This window comes from Chelon labrosus (genome assembly GCF_963514085.1).
Source record: "Chelon labrosus genome assembly, chromosome: 17".
Lineage (NCBI taxonomy): Eukaryota > Metazoa > Chordata > Actinopteri > Mugiliformes > Mugilidae > Chelon > Chelon labrosus.
Genome location: NC_140350.1, coordinates 1057350 through 1080077, shown reverse-complemented (window position 1 = coordinate 1080077; position 22728 = coordinate 1057350). Strand labels below are relative to the sequence as shown.

Genomic DNA, 22728 nt, shown 5'->3' with positions numbered 1-22728 from the left:
ATCAATTGTGTTTATTGTTATTGTAATCAAGTTTCCCCAGGAACAACTAATTGGAGGAACAATTGAGATTTATGAAGATGGTGGCATTTTGTTAAATTTATAAACCATTGGATTTTCTTGGAAAATATTCTCCACTTAACCCAAATATATATTAAGTCTTATTTATTTCTGATTGAAAACTTAAAATATTCTTACTTTATGTTGGAAATTCACGTATACTGATTCATTGCAAATGCATGAAATTTAAGTTATAGCTACCATCTAAATAATGAATCATAGGAGCATATGACTGATTGTAAAGACAATTTTGATTTATTAAAATGAATATCGAGGTAGCCATCAGATCTCGCTAACGGACAGAGCCGAAGATGAACAGCGACTCCGGAGGGGGGGCTCGGGAGCAGCATCGGCAAACATGGCGGCCAAGGCGCTTCGGCAGCGAACCAGGCGAGGCAGCAGACAAGATGCAAACAACGTGAACGTCCCAGGCGAAGCTCGGCCTACAAAAGAGGAGAAAGCCAGCGACGACAGTAAAGTCATAGAGACTCGGCAAGAGTGAGTATGAGCCGGGAAGAGTGACGTTAGACTCGCTGGTGCTTTGATCTCCATCCTCGATGAGACTGACGGCAGGAGCAAGGGAAGCTAACTAGCTAGCTAGATACATTCATACGCGAGTTTTCACCATAAGGACAAGTTAACAATAATTGGTAACGTCTATAACACGACCAAAACGACTGCGTCTTTACTCTGATTGAACTACACGTTCTGTTTTATTGTGCTTCCGCCCTAGTTGCACGGTATACGTTTTAGCAGAGCAACGACAATTACCTGGTCAGTTTCATTCATTCACCCCCAGCTATTGACTATCAGATTTATGAAAATAGTTCAGCTGCCAGGAGTAGGTTCACTCATTGTGGGACACGGACCTAAAGGTTTATTTTAACTCATTGTGTCTCAGTGTTGTTGCGGAAGCCCTTTGAAAGACATTTTGACAGCTTGCAAGGTGACGTGTCATAATAAACGTGAGGATCAATACTGAACTGCAGCTGAGCCACTAATTTAGTTGTTTGCTAGATTTGGTATCGATCCGATACCGAGTAAATACAGGGCCAGTATCACCGATACCGATGCAGATATCGATACTGTTTAATAATTAAGACGGGTGTCTGTGAAGGTTCTCAGTCATCCAGGTCATGGTATATCCAAAAAAGGTTCAAAAAAAGGCAACTGGACTTGTAGATTTTTAGAGAAGACGTTTCACCACTCATCCGAGTAGCTTCTTCAGTTCTAGGGGACTGGTGGGAAGTCTGAGGTTTAAATAGGAACTCCTCCTGAAAAAAACTTGCTTGTTATGCTAATAACCAGAAACTGGTGCAGCTAATTTCCATTAACGACTGGGTACTTACCTGTTGTGGAGGGGGGACTGTTTTTGTCCCTGTCCTCTTCCCTATGAATGGTGCTCTAACGACTCTTGTCCGTCAGAGGCTCCAGTGTCAAGGTGTGAATGAGGTTGAAACTTCTTGGGGACAGAAGTTAAAACTGTATTGTAAATAGATGGCAGATTAAATCTCAGTCCACCTCCTCTGTTTAGTGAAGGTAAAGGTAAAGTAAAGTAATTAAGACAGATGCGTCATCAATCTGAATCAATCTAAACCTGAATTAATTTTAATGAGCTTTAAGTGTGATTTGCCTTTTGGATTATTAATCAGTTAAAATCCAGTACAGAATTTGGGCAAAGTTTATAAGTAAATAGAAAATACTTCATTATCACAATAAAAAAAATCTGGTAGCTGGTAGTTTCCCCTCCATTAAAGATTTCCTAATTGGAATTTTGTCCCGTGTGTCGAGTGTCTTCACAAAATTCCTGTAGCTGTCATCTTCCACCATGGAAAGAGGTTGCAAGTCCTTCACAATCATTTATGTCATTTATGTCATCATCATTATTTGCACATCTACTTGTAGTTTAAATATAGTAACTATACAGTATCCCTTTCACAGCTAACACAAAAGGCTAATTATATTCAAATATCAATCTGACCTACATTATATTCAGTATATTTGTTTCAATTCCAGTAAATGTATTCATTTAAATAACACACTTCAAAGAGATAAATGTATTATACCAATGTCTTAGCATAATTTATACTTTTTAAATTGGCAAAAGTAGCAAATGACCAGTTGTTAATTACAATGCCTGGACAAAAGAAAAGTCCAGGCATCGTCACAAAAAAAAGGTCACACACTAATATTTTGTTGGACCGCCTTTAGCTTTGATTACAGCACTCACTCACTGTGGCATTGTTTTGATAAGCTTCTGCAATGTCTCAAGATTTATTTCAATCCAGCATTGTATTAATTTTTCACCAAGATCTTGTATTGATGATGGGAGAGTCTGACCACTGTGCAAAGCCTCTTTCTCCAGCACATCCCAAAGATTATCAATGGGGTTAAGGTCTGGACTCTGTGGTGGCCAATCCATGTGTGGAAATGATGTTTTATGCTTCCCGAACCACTCTTCACAATCTGAGCCTGATGAATCCTGGCATTGTCATCTTGGAATATACCCGTGTCATCAGGGAAGAAAATAATCCATTGATGGAATAACCTGGTCATTCAGTATATTCAGGTAGTCAGCTGACCTCATTCTTTGGGCAAATAATGTTGCTGAACCTAGACCTGACCAACTGCAACAACCCCAGATCATGGCACTGCCCCCACAGGCTTGTACAGTAGGCACTAGGCGTGATGGGTGCATGACTTCATCTTCATCTCTCTTCTTACCCATCACTCTGAACAGGCTTATCGGACCAAATGACCTTCTTGCTCCAGAGTCCAATCTTTATGCTCCCTGGCAAATTGAAGCCTTTTTTCTGGTTAGTCTTATTAATTAGTGGTTTTCTTAAGGCTACACAGCTGCTTAGTCCCAATCCTTTGAATTCCCTTCGCATTGTACTTGTGGAAATGCTCTTACTTTCACTATTAAACAAAGTCTTGAGTTCTACTGTTGTATTTCTTCGATTTGATTTCACCAAACGTTTAAGTGATCACCAATCACGATCAATCAGGATTTTTTTCTGACCACCTTTTTTCCTCGAAGACAATGGTTCCCCACTATCCTTCCCATTTTTAATTATGCGTTGGACAGTTCATAACTCAATTTTTGTAGTTTCTGCAATTGCGTTAGATGTTTTCTCTGCTTGATGCATGCCAGTGATTTGACCCTCCTCAAACAGACTAACATCTTTTCCACGACCACGGGATGTGTCTTTCGACATGGTTGTTTAAGAAATGAGAAGCTACTCATTACATCAGTCGCGGTTAAATAACTTGTTGCCAGCTGAAAGATAATCACCCATGCAGTGATTATCCAATAGGAGACTCATACCTGTTTGTTCCAGGTATGAGCAAACAGGTAAATCCAGGTGGCAACTTTTTTTGGCCAGGCAGTGTAAGTAATGCTGAAGATGATTATATACCTGAATATTCCCTGCCAAACTGAAAGGCCTTTTTTTCTCCTCGTCTCTCCGTTTCTGAAGATCTGCATATTCTTTTCCAGGATTTTTTATTTGCTTATAGAAGTTTGTTGTGTCACCACAGTTTCTTACAGCCAGTTTACAAATAGTGCAACTTGCTTTTGTTTCATTTTCGGCCTGAAAATATAACCAAACAGCGCTGCTTTTTGTCCCTGCCATTCTCCTGCTCCGTCTCTGTGCTGTGTGTAATGTGCTGCTGTTGGCCTGGCTGGTAGCGGTGGGCGGTGCTTGGTTGCCTGGCACCCCTGCGTCACGTGACTGTACAACAAACACAAGAGAGGGGGAGGAGGAGCAAAGTGAGCTTGCTCTGCTCTGTGACATCAGCAGCATTTAGATAAACCATGACAAACACAGTCAGGTCGCCTCTTTAATGAAACCACTGCAGTTGTACAAGAGAGACATTGAACTTGAGTATTGATCTCATTAGATAGGTATCGATCAATATCGATACCAACGTTGGTGTCGATATTTGGGTCGATCCGCCCACCACTACTAATCTGATTTATCTGACGATGGGTGTGAACAAAGGAGACACCGCTAGACATGAGGAGGACTGTTGTCATTGCAATTATTGTATTATTTTGACAGCACCATTTTAGTCGGTGGGCTAGGGTAAAAACAATAATATGTTTGGGTTAAATTCAGTACAGTTTAACAGCACCATAAACTCCATCTCCCAAAAATGATCTGTTTCAACATAAAGTGAATAATAGTCAAGAAGCTAAGATGTTGTGCAGTACTGTTGCATCAGAATGCTTTTGCTTTTGTATGCATTCGTATACTGAAAGAACAGGTGGTTAAACATGAAGCACATAATGTATCCCAGCGGCAGGAAAATAAAATAAACAGGTAAAAAAAGGAAAACAGCCAACAACAGTTGGAGAATCTGAGAAATGAGATTAGATGCTGTGAGCTGGAAACAGACAGTAAACAGAATAATAATGAAAGCAGGAATAGGAGTATTAGTGGAGGACCACTCTGCCGCAGTATAATTAGTTTTGATAGTAGTTTGAAACACTTAAGTGATAGTACTCTGGCATAGTTCAACCATGCTCTCTGAGAGACAGTCTTTCCTTACAATAATTGGGCCTAGACTTTTTTCTGCGGTGAGCAGGTATTTACTTTCTGTTCCACCACATAATTAATCTTTTCAGTAATTGCATAATAATTACTCAGCTCTCAAATGAATTCTATAGTTTGAGTCATAATTGGTGTTTTACTTAAAGCAAGTGCATTAGAATGTTCAGAGCCTGTGTATGTAAAATACTCAGACACACAGGTATCTGTTACTTTACAGGTGGCTAATATGTTTCTATTAAACTTGTTTAAAGTAGACATGATTCACCTTTTCAATTGACATGTAATAATTGTGCTTTTTTTTTTTTTTTTTTTAAAAAGATCAATAAGTCGTGGAGGACAGGTGTGGGCTCCAGAAGGCTCGACTGCTTTCAAGTGTCTGCTCTCTGCACGTTTCTGTGCAGCTTTGCTGAGCAACATCTCAGACTGCGATGAGACCTACAACTACTGGGAGCCTGTGAGTAATACTCAGATCAGAAATTACAAAGAGATTATCTGAGGGTTTTTCTAACCTACTGCCTGGTCAAAACAAAGTCGCCACCAAAAAAAAGGTCACACATTCTAATATTTTGTTGGACCGCCTTTAGCTTCGATAACAGCACACATTCGCTGTGGCATTGTTTTGACAATGTCACTCAATAGCTCAGTGTCACAAGATTTATTTCCATTCAGTGTTGCATTAATTTTTCACCAAGATCTTGTACTGATGAAGAGTCCAAACACTGCACGAAGCCTTCTCCAGCACATCCCAAAGATTCTCAGTGGGGTTAAGGTCTGGACTCTGTGGTGGCCAATCCATGTGTGAAAATTATGTCTCATGCTGAAAAAAATTATGGAATAACCTGGTCATTCAGTATATTCAGGTAGTCAGCTGACCTCATTCTTTGGGCACATAATGTTGCTGAACCTAGACCTGAGCAACTGCAGCAACCCCAGATCATATCACTGCCCCCACAGGCTTGTACAGTAGGCACTAGGCATGATGGGTGCATCACTTCATCTCTTCACCCTGATGCCCCCGTCACTCTGGAACAGGGTAACTCTGGACTCATCAGACCACATGACCTTCTTCCATTGCTTCAGAGTCCAACCTTTACGCTCCCTAGCAAATTGAAGCCCTTTTTCAAGGTTAGCCTCAATGATTATTATTTTTATTTTCTTAAGGCTACACAGCTGTTCAGTCCCAGTTCCTTGAGTTTCCTTCACATTGTACGTGTGGAAATGCTCTTACTTTCACTATTAAACATAGCCCTGAGTTCTGCTGTTGTTTTTCTTCGATTTGATTTCACCAAACGTTTAAGTGATTACTGATCACGATCAATCAGGATTATTTTTCAACAACATTTCTTCCTTGAAGACAATGGTTCCCCACTATCCTTCCAGTTTTTAATGATGCGTTGGACAGTTCATAACCCAATTTTAGTAGTTTCTGTAATCTCCTTTGATGTTTTCTCTGCTTGATGCATGCCTTGATTTGACCCTTCTCAAACAGACACAACATCTTTTCCACGACCATGGGATGTGTCTTTCAACATGCTTGTTTAAGAAATGAGAAGCTACTCATTGCATCAGTTACCAGCTGAAAGATAATCTACCATACAGTAATTTCCCAATAGGAAGCTCGTACCTACTTGCTTAGTTAAATCCAGGTGGCAACTTTTTTTTGGCCAGGCAGTGTATATAACAATATTTCTAGAACGATAATTTTGCATTAATGTTCCATCAAGTTTCCGTTTGTCTCTCTTTAAGTTGTCTTTAATTGTTTTAACAGATGCACTACCTGCTGTATGGCACAGGAATGCAAACATGGGAATATTCTCCACTGTACGCCATCAGATCATATGCTTACTTATGGTTACATGCTCTCCCTGCTTGTTTGCATGCCCATGTTCTACAGACAAACAAGGTAAACACGCCATAGTCTCATTGTAACATGTTTTTTTATATATATTTTAATTGTCTTCTGCTGGTCAACAGTATAATCAGCACCTCTTTTGCGTGTTTGTGTTTTTCTTCTCTTTTAGTAGAGAACAATGTTGTTCTGTCATGAAAACATTTTTAGGAACATAAAATCTTTTCAAATTAAATTAATAAAGGTCTACTTTTTATGAAAGTATATGTGTTTTTCAGGAGGAATCTTGTTAATTGATTAATTTCATTTTCACTCACCCAGATTCATTTAATTCGTATTGCACAAACACACAGAGGTGTCTGTAATATTATAATTCTGATGTAGTTACAGGTTTGTGTTATGACTGTGTTGCAGGTGTTGGTGTTCTACTTTGTACGATGTGTCTTAGCATTTTCCTGCTGTGTCTGTGAGCTCTATTTCTACAAGTGAGTTCCCCTCTTAAATATAAGTGGACCATCTAGTGCTTTTGCTTCAACTTTTTGGGCTTATTATGTAGATATGTGATATTAAAGTCAGCCATTTGGCTTTTTTGTGACACAGGGCAGTTTGTAAGAAGTTTGGTTTACACGTCGGTCGTCTGATGTTGGCATTCCTTGTCCTGAGCACGGGAATGTTCTGCTCGTCTGCAGGTCGGTCAGATTCATTCACTAAGGTGATCTGTTCTTTTGTGGTTACATACAGGTTTTTTTTTTTTTTTTTTGTTTGTTTTTTTATATTTATTGTCTAGTTACACTGACCAAAATAAGAGCAGTCGTGCCATGGAGATTCAGTGTTGCATACGTACACTAAGCAGCATTTCAAACATGTGATACATTTATTTTCGGTGTGTTCACTTTATGCCTCCGTTCCTATGAAAATTATATGTCTTTGCTGATGTGACATGTTTCCTTTTCTTTGTTCTTTCTCCTCAGCATTCCTACCTTCCTCTTTCTGTATGTATACAACTCTGGTTGCTATGACTGGTTGGTTTCAGGACTCAACAGCATTAGCCATTTTGGGCGTGGCTGCTGGTGCCATTGTTGGATGGCCGTTCTCTGCATTGATCGGGTATAACCAAATGCTTGTTAACGGCAGTCCTCAAATTTCTATTTTCACAGTCTTGTCAAAAAGTATTACTTATAATTCTTTTTTGGTGTATTTTTCTCTACAGGGTACCGATTGCCTTCGACCTGCTAGTGTTAAAGAGACAGTGGAAAAGTTTTATCATCTGGTCAGCCATCGCTCTGCTTCTGTTTCTGGTAAGAATATAATAGGATGTTACATTTTCTCCTCAGTTTTTTTTTCATGAGTCCTATAGAATATTACAAAAACACAGAAATTATTTAGTGTAAAGATTTAGATGTATCAGGAGTTTTTAATGAATGTGTAACTAGAGCTAAATGCTTCCAAGAACTGAGTGTTCACTTTCACCTGTGTTTACCTTGTTTGTATTTTCGAGGTACCCTTGGTGGCAGTGGATTCTTTCTTTTATGGCAAACTGGTTGTAGCTCCACTCAATATTCTACTCTACAATGTCTTTACACCCCATGGACCAGACCTATATGGTAAATTCCAAAAGCACATACACATTTAGTTTGTCATTATTTTTTTAATTCCTAAATTTCCAGCGATTAACTTGGAGGCACCTATTCTCCAAATAGTGTTTGTCATATAATTCCTCTTGCCTCTCTTGTGTAGGCTACTTTCTTCATTATAGCAAGTGTAGAATGAATAAACAGCTGCATGAAGTAAAACTGCATTTCGTCACACTGTTAAAATAATCGCCTATGTCATTTTTTGTCAAAATAGTTTTTTTTTTGCCTAAATCATCTCCTCATGACGCCGGCCACCTATGGTAAAATCGCCTACATCCTCAGTTGATCAGATCATGTGATTTTACCCCTTTAAGATAATGGCCTATGTCAAGTGTGTGACACTTTTGGTGAAGTTTTTTGTGTTTCCTGAAAAACTTGAAAAAATGAGTTAGGCGATCATTTTAACAGGGTGACGATTTTGTAGTACCAGGTTATATGCAAATGTCAGTGACGTTTCCATCTGTAGTTTTGACATACTGCACCCGATATTTACATACAACATTGACATTTTAACTCTGTTTAAAAAGACAGTTAAAAACTGCAGGGGCCTGAAAACCTGAACAATTTAATGCCACAGTTTTTATTGACAAAGGTCCAACCCTCACTGGGAACAGGTCCGACTTGCTACCAGCTACACGAACCAAACTCGCACTCCTTTGCTACAGGGACTGAATGGCCCTCAATAAGGGCCTATCCACCCCATACTCCCGGAGCACCCCCCAGAGGATGCTTCTGGGGACACGGTCATAAGCCTTCTCCAGATCCACAAAACACATGTGGACTGGTTGGGCAAATTCCCATTTCCCCTCCAGCACCCTAGTGAGGGTAAAGAGCTGGTCCATGGTTCCACATCCGGGAAGAAAACTGCATTGTTCCTCCTCAATCTGAGGTTCAACAGTCAACCGGACCCTCTTTTCCAGCACCCTGGCATAGACGTTGCCGGGGAGGCTGAGGAGTGTGATCCCCCTATAGTTGGAACACACCCTCTGGTCCCCTTTCTTAAAGATGGGGACCACCACCCCGGTCTGCCACTCCAGAAGTACTGCCCCCGATGTCCACGCAATGTTGCAGAGGCGTGTCAGCCAGGACAGCCCTACAACATCCAGAGCCTTGAGATACCCAGGGCGGATCTTATCTGCTCCCGGAGCTCCGCCACCGGGTTGTTTCACTACCTCTGCGACTTCTGCCCCAGAGATTGGACAATCCAACCCCAGGCCCTCTGGCTCTGTTACCTCTATGGAATACGTGTTGGTGGGATTGAGGAGCTCCTTCCACCACCCGACGATATCCCCAGTTGACGTCAGCAGCTCACCACCCCCACTGAGAACAGTGTGAGCGTGTTGCCGCCTACCCCCCCCCCCCCCCCCGAAACATGCTTTCATAACCGAGGATCAGACCGCCAAGGCCCCCGCCTCTGCTGCCCAATCCACAACGCACCGGACCCTTCATGCTCCTCCTGCGGGTGGTGGGCCCACAGCCCATGTCTCCCGTTCGGGCTGGGCCCGGCCGGACCCCATGGGTGAAGGCCCGGCCACCAGGCGCTCGCCCATGAGCCCCAGCCCCAGGCCTGGCTCCAGGGTGGGGCCCCGGTAACTCTCCGGGCCGGGTACACGGTCTCTTGGTGTGTTTCTTCATAAAGGGTCTTCCGTTTCTGTTCATAATTTTTATGGACAGAATTTCTAGGTGCAGCCGGGTGGGGGAGGGTGTCGGGTTCGGTGATCGGAGGATCTCGTCCCTGCTTTTTGTGGATGACGTGGTCCTCTGAGCTTCGTCGAACAACGACCTCCAGCTCTTGCTGGGGCGGTTCGCAGCCGAGTGTGAAGGTTGATGTCTTGAGATGTTGCTTCAATATTTCCACATAATGTTCTTTCCTCATGATGCCGTCTATTTTATGAAGTGCACAAGTTCCTCCTGCGGCAAAACAGCCTCACAACATGATGCTACCACCCCCATACTTCATAGCTGGGAAGTTGGGATGGTGTTCTCAGGCTTACAAGCTTCCCCCTTTTTCCTCCAAATGTAACGATGGTCATTATGGCCAAACAGTTCCACTTTCAGTTTCATCAGATCACAGGACATGTCTCCAAAAATTAAGATCTTTGTCCCTGTGTGTATTTGCAAACTGTAATCTGGCTTTTTTATGGCCTTTCAGTCCATGTCGGTACAAGACTCGTTTCACTGTGGAGAATGACACTCTCTTACCAGCTTCAGCCATGATCTTGACAAGATCTTTAGCTTTTGTTCTGGGGTTGATTCGCACATTTTGGACCAAAACATGTTCGTCTCTGGGACATAGAACCCGTCTCCTTCCTGAGCGGTATGATGGCTGGACATTCCCATGGTGTTTATACTTGCATATAATTGTTTTAACAGATGAACGTGGCACCTTCAAGCATCTGGAAATTGTACCCAATGATGAACCAGACTTGTGGAGCTCCACAATTCTCTTCCTGATAGCTTGGCAGATTTCTTTTGATTTTCCCATGATGTCAAACAAGGAAGCAGTGTGTTTGAGGTGTAGCCTTAAAATACATCCACAAATGTGCCTCCAATTAACTCAGATGTTGTCTGTTAACCTATCAGAAGCTTCTAAAGTTCTGACATCATCATCAGCGCTTTCCTTCATTGTTTAAAGCCATAGTAATCTTTGTGTATGTAAACTTCTGACTTTGAAGAAAGTAATAAATTCTCTCTGTCATTGTGGCATTTAGCAAATAGAAATCATTTTAGTAATCTTAACTGACCTAAAACAGGAGAGGTTTAGTCTGATTTAACTTCAGACAGTGAGGAAAAAATGTTTGTGTCTTTTAGCACAGTGTATGTAAACATCTGGTTTCAACTGTAGTCATAATGCTGCTGGTCCTGTTATAATAATTTACACATGAGCTGTAACATTTTGTTTGTGTTATTTATTTTTCAGGCACAGAGCCGTGGCATTTCTACTTTGTAAATGGGATCCTGAATTTCAACCTGGTGTTTGCTCTGGCACTGTTTTCCCTGCCACTCACTACTCTCATGGAGACACTGTTACACAGGTTCAATGGTGAGGAGTGTGTGTATGTGTTTGCTGCACCAGCACTAAAACTTTGTCTTTGCATGCAATGCTAATGCTGTACAAAAGTAACAAAGTAGTCTGATTTGCAGACTGACTGCTTATATTTAATCAGTGACCATTTCGCATCAACTTTAACATCATGTTACAAAATATCTGAAATGGATCCAGCCATAAATACTATGCTAACATAGCTCATGTTTAAATTGTTTATTTTTGCTGGAACTTGTCTTGTGATTTCATGTGCATGTATGCTTGTGCACACTTATGTTTTCTGCAGTGCAGAACCTGGGTCGTCCATACTGGCTGACTCTGTCTCCCATGTATCTGTGGATGTTGGTTTTCTTCACTAGACCTCATAAAGAGGAACGTTTTCTGTTTCCCATCTACCCTCTAATCTGCCTCAGCGGTGCAGTAGCCCTCTCCTCTCTACAGGTTTGCCATTTTCCAATTTTGAATAAGAAAAACATTAGTTTGTGTGAGTTGGTTTAATTTGTTTGAACTCCCTTTAGTCATGTAAAATGAAATTAATTTGATATCCCACAGAAATGCTACCACTTCCTGTTCCAGCGATACCGACTGGAACACTACACTGTGTCCTCCAACTGGTTGGCTCTTAGCGCAGTTGTGGTCTTCACAGTGTTGTCACTGTCTCGTTCTGTTGCTCTCTTCAGAGGTGTGACCTAATTCTCCCTAAGTAGCAATATCAGATAACATAATTGACAATTAAGGATAAAATTGTATTCTCTGTCTACAGGCTACCATGCTCCTTTGGACCTGTACCCAGAGTTTCATCGCATCACCAAGGATCAAACTCTACACTCAGTCCCTGAAATCAGACCTGTCAGTGTGTGTGTTGGCAAAGAGTGGTATCGCTTCCCAAGCAGCTTCCTTCTACCACACAAGTCAGTATCCAGGATCACTACACAGGTTTTTACTGTCCAAACAAAATATAAAAAGTGTGTTGTACCATTTTCAGGTCTGACTGCGACTGTATCTCTTTCTAATCTCCAGCTGGCAACTGCACTTCATTCAGTCTGACTTTAAGGGACAGCTGCCTCAGCAATACGCCTCTGGTCCTCTGGCCACACAAATCATCCCAGCTAATATGAATGACCAGAACTTGGAGGAGCCATCCAGATATGTAAGTCACTCAGTGAGTTGTCGACAGACAGTACAAAATTTGAGCAAATCAAACCTAAATCTTAAGCCTAACTCTGTCTACACAAAAGGTTTTTTTTCTACACCACAAACTTCCCCTCATAAAGGCCGCCGGCTGAATTGTGAGGCAAAAAGAGACAAAAAAATATTAAGAGCCTGTCTTCACCGGATTTCCTTCTTCGTCTGTATAACATGCACTAGTTTTAGCCATTCTCTCATTTACAATCACACTTATCCTGCCGTACATACAATAAAAGAGCTTTTTAGAGGATCAGTAGTTTTCTCTGTTCATTCAGTTACTGCAGATAAGCTAGTTAGTCAAGTACTTCGTATTAAATTGTGAAATGTACACTCCAGGTGGATTTAAGACAGTGCCACTACCTGGTGGACCTAGACACGGATGAAGAGACAAAGCTTGAGCCACGTTATTCAGCCAACAAAGAGGAGTGGAGCGTCATCGCTTATAAACCTTTCCTTCAAGCATCAAGGTATTTATACAACTACACATTTTACACAGAAATATGTTAAACTCTCTTTCTTATTGTTTTGTTTTATCTTTGTACAGTGTCCTTGTGTGTGCTGAAAGGCACTTATAAATAAAATGTATTATTATTATTATTATTAAATCAAAGGAAAAAATAGTCAAAAGCAAATGTCCAGTAGAACTTCCATTTGTGAAGCAAATTATACTTAACAAAACTGAATATAAAATTAAGCTCGTCTTTTTTTCCTGCAAACAAAAACTGAAAAGAGATTTATTTATTTTTTTTTTTTAACAAAGCATTTGTCCTCTTAGGTCGTCTCCTCTTTTCAGAGCATTCTACGTCCCCTTTATATCAGACCATCACACTACCTACAGGCGCTATGTCATCTTGAAACCACGGCGGCAAAAGCAGCCTCGTAAGCGGAGCCACGGCTGACCTTCGAACACGGGCCCAGAGTTCAAAATCCTACCAAGAGAAATCAACCACTTCCCCTAAAACCGCCGGTGTTTGTGTGTCAGTGTGCATGTGATTTGAAGTGTTTGTCTCATGAAACATTTGAAGATATTGGACCCTTTAAAGACATTAAGTCTGCTATTGGCCTTGTCTGTGTATGAGTGAGAGGGTGAATGTAAGTGAGAGAGGAAAGAAAATGATGTGTAGCAGCTAGATTTTATCTGGTTTTGTGCATTTGTAGGAAAATTATGGTCTTAGAGGGCCACACAGTACAAGATTTTTCTTTACATTAGCACAGGACAGGCCATCACACACAGATATATTGTTTTCTTTCCATATTACACTTGAAAGTGTGGCCTGAATGGAAGTATTTTGCAAAAGAATGAATCTAGGAAATCTTGTGTCGGCAAAAACAGTATCTTAATTGTGTGCTCTGTTTTGTGTGAATGGTGCACATGAGTGACAGCGAGGATACTTTATTAATTTAACTTGGAATGTTAATAAAAAAATGATCGACTGTGATACCACCTTTCTTTTTTTTTTTATTGAGACAGTAAAATCACTCCCAACACATGCCGACAGGTTCAATTCCTATCTTATTTTATTTCCTTAAGTAACAAACATACAAATTACTCTCACTTACAGGAGAGATGTCAAAGGATTATACATTCGTAGTAATGATATATTTTATCAGTCTCTTCATTATCATGCCATGTTTGTCAGGCTGCAGGCACTGAAGCTGAATTCGCTTTACTACTCAACTAAATAGTTTTTTCTCGTCTTTGATTTCCTCAGTATAAGACAGAGCACTGTTCTAGACATCTCACAATTTAAGGCAATGTCAAAACACACTTACATGTACATACAAAATATCCAGCCTTTGCTCCCTCAAACAGAATTGGTCTATTGTGTTTTTGTCTGTAGGTGGTAGCCTGTCTACTGTATAAACATGGACTTGGCATCTTCATGCACAGCAAACATGTCCATAACATCCATGGTTACTCAACCAAGCAAGGGCAGCATGACAAAGCCATGCAAATAGGCTGCAACACCGTTATTGACAAAATCACTCCCAAACACTTAGTTGGATCTAAATGATGGTAATGTTTTAATGTGTACAGGAAAAGGTGAAGTAAAATGACAGTTGCTCCATGCTGTATTTAATATGCGCATTGACTCAACATTACAGGGTCACGTTTAGACAAAGTATTAATTTGTTTGTGGTAATTTATCTAAAATGTTAAAGCTATGGATAACTGATTGTAGCATACAGTGAGATTGATTATTCTTGAAGGGGCAACACATTTAGCAGTAAGCCTCTGTATTAAGTCGTTGGAGCTGAACTATAGACATCATCCTTTTGTAATGTGTTCTTCTTGGCAAATCTTGTTGCCAACATAACCCATAATGCAACTTGACAGCAGTATATTTTTGTGTGCAGTTCTAATAGCGGGTAATGTAACTCTGATTCACAAATCTCAAACAGAGATGAGGTGCAGGCTACAGATGTTACCTCTAAACTTACCACCTTTCCAGCTATGTTTTTCTTTATTCAGTCCTGCAGTCATTTAGAGCCATTTCATCTGTTTTCACACAGCTCCTCTGGAGTGAAAAAATATTTGTAGAACTGTAAACATTTCTGGTGTGTAGAATTTAAGACATTAAGAGTCACAAAGGCAGTCACACAGGTGACTGCCTTTTTAAGAAATAAAAATGTATGGGGAGCAGTATTTTAATTTCATTTGTCCAACCTTTGAGGTAATTATACCTCCATTCATAAAGTATAGTGTCCAAAAATGGAGACCGACAGCACAAAACTTGAGCAAATCAAACCCAAATCTAAGTAACCCTAACAATATCCACGCAAAGATTTTTTTTCTACACCGCAAACTAATAGCCCCACAGAGGTCCACCAAAAGGCCACCAGTTGAGTTGAGAAGCAAAAATAGGACAAAAATGTTTTAGAGCCGGATTTCTTATTTGTCTGAATAAATAAATACAACATGCACCGTTTTAAGTCATTCTCTCATTCCCATTCAAAGTCACACATACCCTGCAGTACGCACAATAAAGGAGCTGTTTAGAGGATCAGTAGTTTTCTCTGTTCACCCATTCTTGCTCATTGAAATATCTCCTTTCACTGTCAAGATTCAGGCCATTTCTGTAGCAGTTCATATTTGCCTGGTATAATTTTTGGTTTCCATAGGTCCCAAGACTGGTTTGAAAAGTCTCTTCTTTGCCATTGGTGATGTATGTCTGATACAGGTCAGCCTTTCCTGTGAGACCTCCAGGCCTCAGTTTGGGGTCATAGAGGTCACTCCCTGCTCTGATACTGGCGTCATACAGCCCATGGTCGCCATACACACTGCTGCCATAATGCTCACTCTTAGTTGTACGTCGACCTAGACTCCTGTCATAAAACTCTCTGTGGCCCGCGCGACCGAGGCTGCTGTCGTTCAACTCCCTCTTTCCTGAGCGGCCCAAGCTGGTGTTGTAGAAGTCATGGGTGCCACGGCGGCCAAGGCTGAGGTCGTTGAGGTCAAAGTTGAGGAAGCAACTCTCTGTGCTTGCAAGAGTCACAAAGCCACTCTCGGTGTCCCGACCCCCAAGGTTGTCGTAGTCTCCTGTCGGTGTGTCAGGGGAGGAGCATAAAAATGAGGTGTTTTTGGTGTGTGGGCGAGCTGAAACCAGGTCATCATCCTTCTGGGAGCGAATGACGTTGTAAACGTCAGTTGGAGTTGGGCTAGGACAGAGTCCTGGGTCTGTCTGGCATACTTCTGATTTCTGCGGTTTCCTCCTGTTTTACACACAGAGAATCATAAAGTGCTGTGAACGCTCAATCAGACTTTACTACTGACAAGATACATGTTTTCTCTTCGTGAAATTGTACAAGCTGAGGTATTGTTTTAAATTGTTTTTGAGTCAAACAAATGTTACTGTCTTACAGAACTGCTTCTGCCAACAAATATTGCAGAATTATCGAGATCCAGATAAGTTTTATTTCTTGGTAAGAAAAGCACAATAACAAACATGGCTAAATCCCACAAATATCATCTTGCTACCATTCTTGTGTATAATAATCTGCCACTCAAAAAAAAGTCCATAGCAAACAGGCAGGTTGGTCCTGTTTGAGCGACACTTATGGAAAAACTGCAGTGGCCAGCTCTCTTTCTTAGGCTTTTAAAATAATGAAACTACACATTTGTAAGCCAATTCTAAAGGTTTTGAGTTCAGCAGAAAAATGGGCAGTGTGCCACAGATCGAAAAGAGAAGTCTGGAGTATTTAGAGACAGACTAAAATACAACTGTATTTTAATGTTAGACAAAGCCACTTAACGGATGTAGCTTTTAAACAGTGCCTCAAGCAGGTAAACTCTTAATAACAATCTTACAAATAGGGATAGTAAACATGACTAATAAACAGTTTTCTCTGTCTTAGTAGTAGTATTAATTATTTGCCTTCATTATGGATCCTCACCGTCTGACAAGAAGTTTGAAGCAGCAGACTCCTGTTACTGTTACCAACAGCAGTATGAGGGGAATGGTGGGAATGATAATGTAAATCAAGTTCATGGCTAAAAGAAAGACAACAGAGATGCAGATTAAGTGTCTGCCATGTGGATGCAATAAATTTACTCTTCACTCTTTGCAGAAAATTCTGGGATGTTTTTTTTTTGTTTTGTTTTTGCATCACCTGTTCTTCTTTCCTGATTGTGGTCTCTTGGATTCCAGGGCATCACTGGTGAAGGGAGTATATCTGTAATGAAAAGCATCCAAGATGTTCAAATGGTCTCACTCTATGTTGAGCTCATACACTCTTATAAATTGTGTGTTATTTTACCTGTTTGAGTGGAGTTGGGAGAGGGAGAAGATTCCAGTGGTTTCTCTGAGGAAAAGATGAATCACATCAGCAGATATTCTCAAAGCACAAAGCATGAATTCTTGTGCCACAGTACCTGCAGTGTATTTGCAGATGAAGTTGTTCTTGGTTTCGCAATTGTCATCATTCCACTGGAACATGTAGAGTTCTCCCGAACTGGGGGGAGCGGACGGCTGGTGATACATTACCACGCACACCTCGTAGCCGCATGATGGCTCATCCCAGTGCCAGTTCCTGCAAAAAAGACACACAAAGCACATCAACACTTTTTATTTTTGTCTTATGGAAATCTTTACAGAAATCTTTATATCACCATATAAAAAGGTAAGAAAGCTATAGGCTAATAAATGCAACCATTTAGTTTTTATTTATTTATGTAAGCAACTCAAGAGTGTATTTGGTACCGCTTGCCAGTGTCGATGTGGGCCTAAACAATTCTGTGCTACAGAAAGACAACACTTACAACTTGATTAATTAAAAATGATTAATTAATTAATAGAAAAAAAAAAAAAAACATGTTAGAGCCTGTTTTTCAAAATCTTCCTTGAGCCTTAGGTATGATGTTGGCACTATAAACACCTCCGAGTGAATTCCGCTATATTGGGACAATTGAAAAAAACTTCATTGATAACTGATGACACTAAATTCCTTGTTCCATTGGTGAAACAAAATGGTTGAGATAGGCTTAAAATCTACTCAAACATCATTCAAATGTGTAAATCTGTCTACACAAAGGTTGGCGTGTAGGATATATCTCTCTGCATTGACATAGTTGCGAGGACTCTATCATCAGGTTGTATCAATAGTCTATCACAGGGCTAACGCTGAGAGACAGACAACCATTCACACTCACATGCACACCTACGGCCAATTTAGAATCACCAATTAACCTAACCAGCATGTCTTTGGACAGTGGGAGGATCCCGGAGTACCCGCAGAGAACCCACGCAGACACAGGGAGAACATGCAAACTCCACACAGAAAGGCCCCAGATGGAATCAAACCCAGAACCTTCTTGCTGTGAGGCATCAGTGCTAACCACCACATCACTGTGCCGCCCTTGAAAAAGACATATAATTATAGTTTTAAAACATGTTTTAACTCAGACATGTTTTATAACATTTATATTTATAATATTTATATTATTCATTAAAAATGTATACCCTTATCATCAAATCAAGCTGGAGCATACACTACCGGTCAAAAGTTTTAGAACACCCTAATTTTTCCAGTTATTTATTACAATTCAAGTCGTGCAAGTCCAATGAATAGCTTGAAATGGTACAAAGGTAAGTACTGAACAGCCAGAGGTTTAAAAAAAAAGGTTTGGTTACCCAAAACTGAAAAATAATGTACATTTCAGAATTACTCAAAAAGGCCTCTTTCAGGGAACACGAAGTGGGTTAACAATTTAAAGCTGTTCTGCAACAATGAAGGTTGAATCAGCCTTGAAAGCTGATGCTACTAATTCCTAAAGGTGTTCCAACTTTTCTTGGTTACTTACAACCCCCTCTGTCTGCATAAAAGCAGTGTGGGAACACACTGTGGTACCAGACCCTCATGAGCATCAGGTGAACAGTATTGTACTGCAGAAAGTAGTGTGTTGCTACAACAATTCCCGGTGGGCCTGTCTGACTTTCGGGCCGCGAGGGCCGGTGTTCAATTATTATTTTTATTTGTTTATTTATTTTGGGCCGGTGTTCAGTCATGGCACTGAGTGGCTATCACGTCTATGCTGTTACCGCTGTCGCTGGGCCGTCTCCACTTGCAGCTCTTTTCTTTTTCTTTTTTTGCAGACGCAGCCTGATGTAACACGTCCGTGCACGCCGCACACTGTCAGTGGTGTTTGGAGCCTGGCTCCAGCCCCAGACATGCAAGGGTGTTTGCAAAATGGAAAATAAAAAGAGCAAGGGTGGCGCAGAAGAAACGAGAATTAAAAAGAGAAAAGCACTGGAGACAGATGCAGCCAAATGTGCAAAAATCTGCAGCTTTTTCAATAAAACGTGCTCGCGGTCTGAAACGACCAATGAAGATGATGAAACGGGTAAGACAAGATGTTGAACAAAATGCAACTTTACCTGCACCGATCAAGTTAATTAATTAGCCTATCAAGTTAATTAATTAGCCTATCAAGTTAATTAATTAGTCTATCAAGTCAATGAATTGCATGGCGTTGTAACATATAGCCAGTCTAACCTAAAGTTAGATCATTTAAATAATAGTATGATGCGATGCCACATAACTGGCCACAAACTTTGTCTTGGTTGGCCATGTTTCTTTGAAACTATTCTTGTGCAGAGGAAAAAAAGAAAATGGCATCATTAGAAAGTTAAGTTATACTGTGAATAACAAACTTGCAGACAACAGTACAATACTTATTTTATTCTTTGTTCATGTTTAAGGATAAGATATCTGTGAACACTAATTTGTTTGTTATTTTATTTTGCAGAAAAGGACATGCTGATGTTGTATTTATAAGTTCTGATTATAATGTTACAGAGTGCAACCCTTTTTTTATTTTTTCAAATTTAATATGTAATATTTTATTTATTCTTTTTTTTTAATTTGTTGAAAAGGATGTTGTGTTGCAAAGAATAACGGTAGAGATGTGCACTCATGTTGAAATAAATCCACATTGTGAAGCAACCATTACTTCCACTGAATTGGAATTATTTTAGAAAACATACACGGAATTACAAGGCTTTAGAGAACAGTGCGCTATTGTAGGCTTAACATGTAAAGTTATAATTACATTATTTTAATATAATAGGTCGTGATCTAAAGTGGGCTGAAAATGAGTCCCACTCCAGCCCTGGAAGAGAGACAGACAAGGTGTCAGTGAGTACAGTTTTCTTCACCATCAAAAGGCACTCAGAAACTGGGGGAAACTCTGACAGGAAGAGGTCTGGCAGACCCAAAGCCACAACTGAATCAGAGGACAAGTTTCTTAGAGTTAACAGCTTGCGTGATAGGCGGCTCACAGGACAACAGCTTCAAGCACAGCTTAATAGTGGTCGTAGTAAGCAAGTCTCAGTTTCAACTGTGAAGAGAAGACTTCGAGCTGCAGGTTTGACGAGTTGCAGCAAGAAAGCCATTGTTAAGATGTCAGAATAAGACAAAGAGGCTCGCCTGGGCCATGAAACACTGCCATTGGACTACTGAAGACTGGAAGAAGGTATTATGGACTGATGAATCAAAATTTCAAATCTTCAGTTCATCACGCAGGATCTTTGTACGCCGTCGAGTAGGCGAGAGGATGGTTCCACAGTGTGTGCCATCAACTGTCAAACATGGAGGAGGAAGTGTGATGGTCTGGGGCTGTTTTGCTGGATCCAGGGTCGGTGACTTGTACAAAGTGAGAGGCATCCTGAACCAAATGCGGCTACCACAGCATTCTGCAGCACCATGCAATACCATCTGGTATGCGCCTAGTTGGTCAGAGGTTCATCCTACAGCAAGATAATGACCCAAAACACAAGTCCAAGCTATGCCAGAACTACCTCAGGAAAAAAGAACAAGATGGTAAGCTTGAAAACATGGAGTGGCCAGCACAGTCTCCAGACTTAAACCCCATCGAGCTGGTTTGGGATGAACTGGACAGAAGAGTGAAAGCCAAGCAACCTACAAGTGTCACACATTTATGGGAACTTCTGCAACAGACTTGGGAAGAACTTTCTGAAGAATATTTGATTTCTATTGTAGAAAGAATGCCACGAGTGTGTTCAGCTGTTATATCTGCCAAAGGTGGCTACTTTGATGAGTCAAAACTTTAGAATACATTTTGGTCTATAAATTGTTTGCATGATTTCTTTTTCAACTCAAATTGCTTATTTGTTCTGTGCTTTCATTTCAGAGTGCAATGAGACACTAAACTAAACAATTTTCAGTAAAAAACTGGAAAAAGTGTGGTGTTCTAAAACTTTTGACCGGTAGTGTATGTCATCTCTCTTTTTTCTTTTTCATGTTTGATGCTGAACACAATCCCCATGTGATGTCACAGCAATTTTGTCATCTGATTTATGTATTTCCACAGTGAGGTCTCAGCACCAATTGCTTTGACTTAAACTTTTGAAGGCTTAAGAGTTTTCCTATGCTGTCCAAGTAAACCTGAAATCACCCTGATCATTTAGTGAAAATGACCTCGTGCAGTATTTCACTTCATCCAGCAAACCCCTGCACCTACCTGAACGTGGACTTGCTGCCGTCCAGCCAGTAGTACTGTGATGAGCAGTTGGAGCTGCTTTCCTCGCCTCCATGGTTACGGCGGAGACCTATCCAGAAGTCTCCATCAGTCGGGCGAAGCTCCGTGATGAGCTGCTCTATGATCTTCTGCTCAGATGCAGACTCTACGCTCAACAGCTGCCCTCCATCTCGTCTGCAGGCCAGCTCTGCCTCCATGAAGTTGAGTCTCCGGCGAAGCTCAGAGAAATAGGCCAGTTTGTAACATGGCCTCCCATTCCCTGCCTTACACACACGTTGACCTGCAAACAGACACGCATCACCTCATCATTGCTATCCTTGATGTGTCTGCCGTTTTCCTCATATTTCCTTGAATATCAAAAGTAATGGCTATATAATCTATGCTATAGCAATGGATAAGAGTTGTTATTAAAACTGTATTTTAATAGAAGTGTGTGGCTTACCTCTGGCTTCAAATATATCTGCTTCAAGAGCCAAAAGTCCAGCGTAGAGTCAGATTTTCAGACAATGAAGAAAGCAAAGATAGATCCACAATTGAATCAAGAGGCAAATCTTTGTGTTTTTCTTGTGTGTGCAGCTTACCTGTAATGAGGCTTGTGGCTGCAGATGGATCAAAACATAAAAGCAGAAGGTGACAAAAGATTATCAGCAGGTCCATCTTTGTCAGCTGTACTCTTTTTTTTTCTAACACAAAATCTTGTATCTTAGCTTAATCTTTCTCATTTTGCCGTTCCAATCATCACTCAGGTCACCGAAGGAGTACAGGTGAAGCCAAAGAGGTGAGCTGGAAATTCCAAGAGAAAGCTAAAGAAGTACTGGAGAAGCAAGTCTCCATCTGCTAAAAGAGGGAGTATGTGAGACAGAAGAAGCAGGGAGAGGAGGAGAAAAGGCTATGCGTGTTTGGGAGGGGGCTGTAATCTGTTAAGAGCCGTATTAATGATTGGGAGAAGAGGATGCATCGATCGCAAGACATCTAATCATGCAAGTGCTTCTCATCGTAAACGCTGACAAGAGGCAGATTTCACCCCCCTCTTTATTACTTAAGATGCAGGTATTATCATTACAAAAGTGTTATATGAAAATGATCTCCTCTAACTCAATCAGGGATATTTTAAAATATTTATCTTAGCTCTGCAACATATTTACTTACAGTGCCTGTATGTTCTCATCCCCTTGGAGGTTTCCCCCTTTTACTGCTTTTATCAACTAAACATGATCAGTAATTTGGCTTTTTTACAAAAAAGTCTTACAATGAAAACAGATTTCTAGAACATACAAAGTAATGTAAATGAAGTAAAATATATTATGTAAATAAGATGATTGTAAAATAATCCCCCCCTCAAATCAGTATTTAGTTTGTGCACCTTTGGCGGCAGTTTCATTCAGGGTTTGACCTCTGGA

The 22728-nt window shown here is 40.6% G+C and overlaps 2 protein-coding genes across 2 annotated transcripts; one reads left to right on the top strand and one right to left on the bottom strand.

The window, feature by feature from the left end:
* Nucleotides 1-287: 287 nt before the first annotated feature.
* alg9 (ALG9 alpha-1,2-mannosyltransferase) lies at nucleotides 288-13793 on the top strand. The gene is made up of 15 exons (XM_084564938.1): nucleotides 288-555; nucleotides 4932-5067; nucleotides 6382-6516; nucleotides 6877-6947; nucleotides 7063-7151; nucleotides 7434-7569; nucleotides 7673-7760; nucleotides 7961-8066; nucleotides 11017-11139; nucleotides 11429-11583; nucleotides 11695-11824; nucleotides 11906-12053; nucleotides 12163-12292; nucleotides 12667-12797; nucleotides 13106-13793. Exons 1-15 carry the CDS (start codon nucleotides 416-418, stop codon nucleotides 13227-13229), a joined length of 1842 nt encoding a protein of 613 aa, XP_084421064.1. The 5' UTR covers nucleotides 288-415; the 3' UTR covers nucleotides 13230-13793.
* A 153-nt stretch (nucleotides 13794-13946) lies between these two features.
* layna (layilin a) lies at nucleotides 13947-22239 on the bottom strand. The gene is given in 8 exon segments (XM_084564939.1): nucleotides 13947-16044; nucleotides 16726-16822; nucleotides 16942-17004; nucleotides 17089-17133; nucleotides 17204-17361; nucleotides 21311-21608; nucleotides 21771-21801; nucleotides 21803-22239. Coding segments are annotated over 8 exon segments (1584 nt in total). The 5' UTR covers nucleotides 21986-22239; the 3' UTR covers nucleotides 13947-15335.
* Between the last annotated feature and the right edge of the window lie 489 nt (nucleotides 22240-22728).